This window comes from Penaeus chinensis, chromosome 23 (assembly GCF_019202785.1).
Source record: "Penaeus chinensis breed Huanghai No. 1 chromosome 23, ASM1920278v2, whole genome shotgun sequence".
In the NCBI taxonomy this organism is placed as follows: domain Eukaryota; kingdom Metazoa; phylum Arthropoda; class Malacostraca; order Decapoda; family Penaeidae; genus Penaeus; species Penaeus chinensis.
This window is the reverse complement of record NC_061841.1, coordinates 5,153,556-5,158,555: the sequence shown is the minus strand read 5'-3', so window position 1 is coordinate 5,158,555 and position 5,000 is coordinate 5,153,556. Positions and strand designations below refer to the sequence as shown.

The 5,000-nt window shown below is 36.5% G+C and overlaps 1 protein-coding gene across 1 annotated transcript in view; it reads left to right on the top strand.

Moving 5' to 3' along the window:
- The window catches only part of LOC125037417 (E3 ubiquitin-protein ligase ZNF598-like), a 13,694-nt gene extending 9,975 nt beyond the window's left edge, over positions 1–3,719 (top strand). Inside the window, exons 5-7 of the mRNA XM_047630560.1 lie at positions 52–223; positions 542–2,339; positions 2,818–3,719. Of these exons, the coding sequence (XP_047486516.1) occupies positions 52–223; positions 542–2,339; positions 2,818–3,003 (2,156 nt within the window). The 3' untranslated portion in view covers positions 3,004–3,719. The remainder of the gene's footprint in view (positions 1–51; positions 224–541; positions 2,340–2,817) is intronic.
- Positions 3,720–5,000: the final 1,281 nt, after the last annotated feature.

Here is a 5,000-nt window from a genome sequence, read left to right as displayed (position 1 = left end):
TGGCATATATCATAAATAACTGAACTAAACATTATATAAATTATGTTCTAGCTCACATGGCACAGAATCATTCATCGAACTTGAGCAAGCAAGCTGCCCGACAGGCCCGAACGCTGGACATAGAGTTCACCTTGAACCACCGGCAGCAAGACAGCAGCCGCCACGATGAGAGGGGGATGAGGGGAGGCAGAGGGGGCCGAGATGGACGAGGGAGAGGAGGGAGGTAAGAGGACTCCTGTGGGTATTGCTATGAGGAAAGATAGATTGGCAGATTGATAGATGTATGAGTAGCTAGATGAGTGCAGCAATGACGACATATTCATGTACTGAGATTTCGTGGATAAGCTATTTCTTTGATTGAGGCATGACTTTTTTTTTATTGTCATAAATTTTATTTGTGACGATGGTAGTCTTAAAAAGATTAAATGACTTTGAGTGTATATGAAGTTTGAGTGAGTCATATGAAAAGATCTAATTAATGTGGAATTTACTGAAGTAAGAAAGTCAATTGATATTTACAGTCTAATTTTATGCATTCCAGACGAGATCGAGATAGAGATCGAGACTTTGAGGAACAGCAGTTGCCTGACGAAATGGACAGCAGACCTCCTGTGACGCAACATTCCATTGATATCAACTGTGTGCAAGATTTCCCTTCCCTGAATGGCACTGGACCAGGAACAGGGGGGGAGGCTGGAGGGGGAGGGGGAAATAGGTCCATGGCATCACATTTAGCCAAACAGAATCGATTTACAGTAAGAGCCTCTGGTGGCAGGGGTAGGAGTGTGCTAGATGAAGAATTTCCTTCTTTAGGGTCAACAAGTGTCACAGTTAGTACAGCTCAGGCCACTGCTCAGTCCCCAACATCTCCCACCACCTCTGTGCATCTTAAGGTAAATACGAAAAAAGCAGTAAGGGATGGCCAAAATGCAGGCCAGAGGAGCAGTAATGTTTCGATACAGTACAATCGCACTGTCCCTGCTGCGGCAAATGGGCTCCAGGGTTCAGGTGCAGAAGGTGAGAGTGGCAGTGGTGGAGGGCCTCGCATTGGTGTTATTTCACATAGCAGTAATATTACTCTTCGAAGCAAAGCTAATAACAAGGCCAAAAGCAAAGGGTTGGAGGAAGATTTCCCAGCTCTTTCTGTTTCTACAAAAACGACAAATGCTGGCATGGGGTCAAGTAGCTGGGGATCAACAGCAGCAGCACCAGCACCCAGTATGCCAGCCAGTGTACCAGTTAATATTTCCAAAAATATGAAAAAAGATTTTCCAGCTTTAGGGCCATCAGCTGGGGCACCTTCTGTCGCACCTCCTTCAAAATCTGGAAAGAAATTAAATCCAAAAGATTTCCCTTCCTTAGCGCCAAATCCTGAGAGTACGACCCATATGAAAAATTATCATGGTCGTTCTAGTGTTACAATACCAGTGAGCAATGCCTGGACACATACAGTTGACCAGGTGCCCAAAGCATCAGATGGAAATGAACCTTCAAGTTCCAAGAGTAAGAAGAAGAAAAAGGGAAGCAACAAGAGTGCAGCTGATGTTACCAGCAATAGCAGTGCCAACTCAAACCAAAATAGCAGTAATAGCACATCAAATAGTGTGTCAAATGGCCCTTCGAAACCCATCACCAAGAAGAAGCCTGTTGGTTTGCACAATATCTTTGATGATGACAGTGATGAAGATGCAGTTGCAATGGACCTAAGTATGGGGAAATTGGGTGACTATCAGTCTATGGCTCCTGCAACAAGCTCAAACCTTAACATTATCACCAGTGATATGGTCAATGATAGGAAAAAGTCTGAATTGAAAATTGGCACCTTGCGAGCACCCCCACCAAAAATGGATAATGATGATGCTTTCCCAAGCTTGGGGGGATCATTTTCACCATCCCCCCTGGCTACTTCTACCTGGTCATCCCCAGCAAAGAGCACTGCTCCACCAGGCTTCACGAGCAAGCCCAAGGTTCCACCAGGCTTTAGTGCAACAGACATGACTTTTACAAGTAGCTCCGGGGAGAAGTTTGCAATTTCTCCCACTTCTGAGGCTGCTGTGTCCACATCAGCATTCACAGCCCAACCCACTACCACCTACACCTTCCAGCTACCACCAAGATTTGAACTCCGTAATAAGAGGCTTATCAAGACGATCCATGATGAGTGTAAAGGAGATGAAGACAAGTTTGATTGCTTCAAGATGCTGGCTGGTCAGCTGCGTGGTGGAGACCTCTCTGGACATCTGTATTATGAACAGTGCCGGGAAGTTATGGGCAAGGCTATCTTCCACAAGATACTCCCAGAGCTTTTGGTTCTCTTACCTGACATAAAAAAACAGCAGGTTAGTTTTCTTGTTCATTATACAAAACCTTGGTAGGGCTGCGTACCCAGTTGTTAGTGGTTAACTATCATAATATTTTGGTTGTTTGATATAGTGTTTATGAAAATCGGTTATGAAGAAATTAAAGATATAAAAAAAGTTTTGTAAACTATGTTGGGTTGTCATGTTAATCACTCATTGTTCTTATTATATATATTTTTACATTGATTTGTTGTTTTATTATTATTAATATTATTATTATTATTATTATTATTATTATTATTATTATTATTATTATTATTATTATTATTATTGTTATTTTAGATGTGTTATCTATTTATAATGTTGATTCTCATTCCATGTCATTTTGAGCCTTAAACATATGAAAACACAAATCTTGGTTGCTTTATGCAGGCTTTATAATGGAAAGGAATGATGAGTAAGTACACATGAAAGGTACTAACCCTGTCCCTCTCAATCTCTTTTTCCTTTATTACAGGAGGTGCTGGCAGCATACCGGAAAGTGGATGGAGGGCGAGGCTGCTCCACTGTATTCGCCGTTTGTGTAGTTTGTCAGCAGGTTCTCAGCCAAGATGACTACTCTGAGCACATGGACAACCATGACCAAAATGCTTCAGACTTCCCTACCTTAGGCAAGGCAGGCCCTCACCGGTTTCAGAAGTAAAATACTGCATATTCAAGTTGCAGTAATTAGGGCAGTTGGGGATGGGAGTTGCAGGAGAGACTCCTCCTTCCCCCTGCCACTTTTCTACGCTTAATTGGTGAATCACAGTGCTGTGTTTGCAGGTGGTAAAATGAATTTTTTTTTGTTTGTCTGATGTTTGTCACTGAATTTGCTATAAATTTTATTCCCCCTCTTGATTTATTATTTTGAAAAATTTGTAAATTGATTTTGGGGGATGGTATGGGGATGGGATGGGATAGCACAGTTTTTTTCCCACTAAGCTCAAAATTTATATGGATCAGATTTTTTTTTGGAATTGTACATGGTGGAATCTGGCTTATAGGAATGGAATTGTCATACTCATGCACTTCCACAGATTTAAATATATATATTTTAGTCTTGTTTTATGAGCTTCCACTTTGTCATCTCATCGTATCAGGCTTGGTAAACTCGCTCGCTCATAATTGATTGTGTTCAACAGTTAACCTTGCTCAAGACTACAATGATAGAGTGGATTGTGTTGTGCCACTGGGACAGGGCAGTGAATGTATGGATATTGCACAGGGAGCTGCAGATGCGTTTTTTATGATTATTGTTATTTTTTTTTTCTTACTTTTTTGTGATTATGATTTCTTGGTGATCATAATATGATGATGGGTAATACAGTTGTAGTACATATATTTTTCTGTTAAAATTGCAAGTATATCTGTGAAGCATACTTGAGTTTTCTTGTATTCTTTTTTACATTTTTGAGAGGTATTTTCAAGAAAAGAACACTGATTAAGACTAAAATTGTTTGCAGTATATCATAATTTATGATAATTGCTTTTGCAAAGAAATTATTACTTTTTCTCCGGTTAAAATTTGTTTGTCCTTTTTTCCTAATTTTCATCTTTTTTGTATATACTATAATTGTTTTTTGTTCCTGTTAAAATTATTATTTGTAAAATTTGTTACTATCATTATTAGTATGAGTAAAGAGAAAGGAAAGTAAAATAAAAATAAAAAGGGAAATTTGACGAGTTGAGGTTGAAAGAGTGGCAAAAGCAGAGATATTGAAAGAATTAAAGTTTTCTATTTCCAATAAAAGTGTTGAATTGTAGCTAAAAAAAACATAATTTCTGTAGTAATGTTACTTCAAGCCAGTTCTCTGTGCCATGTGTAATTCTCATCAGCTTGTGTCCTTGCCTTGTATATCTTACTTGATTTTAAGGTTGGAAGAAAATGAGAATTTTCAAAATTTTTACATCATAGCTTGTGCAGAAAGTTACTACAAAACTACAGGATAATATCTTGTTGCCTTTAGATGTTGATGCAAATGTTTCATTCACTTGCATCTGTTTAAATCTTATTATTTTTTCTGTTTTATATATATATATATATATATATATATATAAATATATATATAAATATATATATAAATATATATATTATATATATATATTATATATATATATTATATATATATTATATATATATATACATATATATATATATATATATATATATATATATATATATATATATATATACATATATAAATATATATATATATATATATACATATATAATATATATATATATATATATATATATATATATATATATATATATATATACATATATATACATATATATATACATACACATACTTGCATCTGTTTAAATCTTATCATTTTTTTCTGTTATATATATATATATATATATATATATATATATATATATATATATATATATATATATATATATATATATATATGTATACACACACACTTACATATATATACTGACTGTGTTAATGTTGGTGGAGGGGCAGCATTTGTCTGAAGGAGATATGGCCCAGGTGGTCAATGATGTGTTAGTAGCCTCTTATTTTTTATGTTTGGTTCAGTTGATAGTTGTCTCCCTACCTCCCCTTTCTTACACACTCATCTTACCTCCCTTGGCTTACAACTGCATAGCCTGAATGAGTTTGTTTACACCCCATACAGTCACTC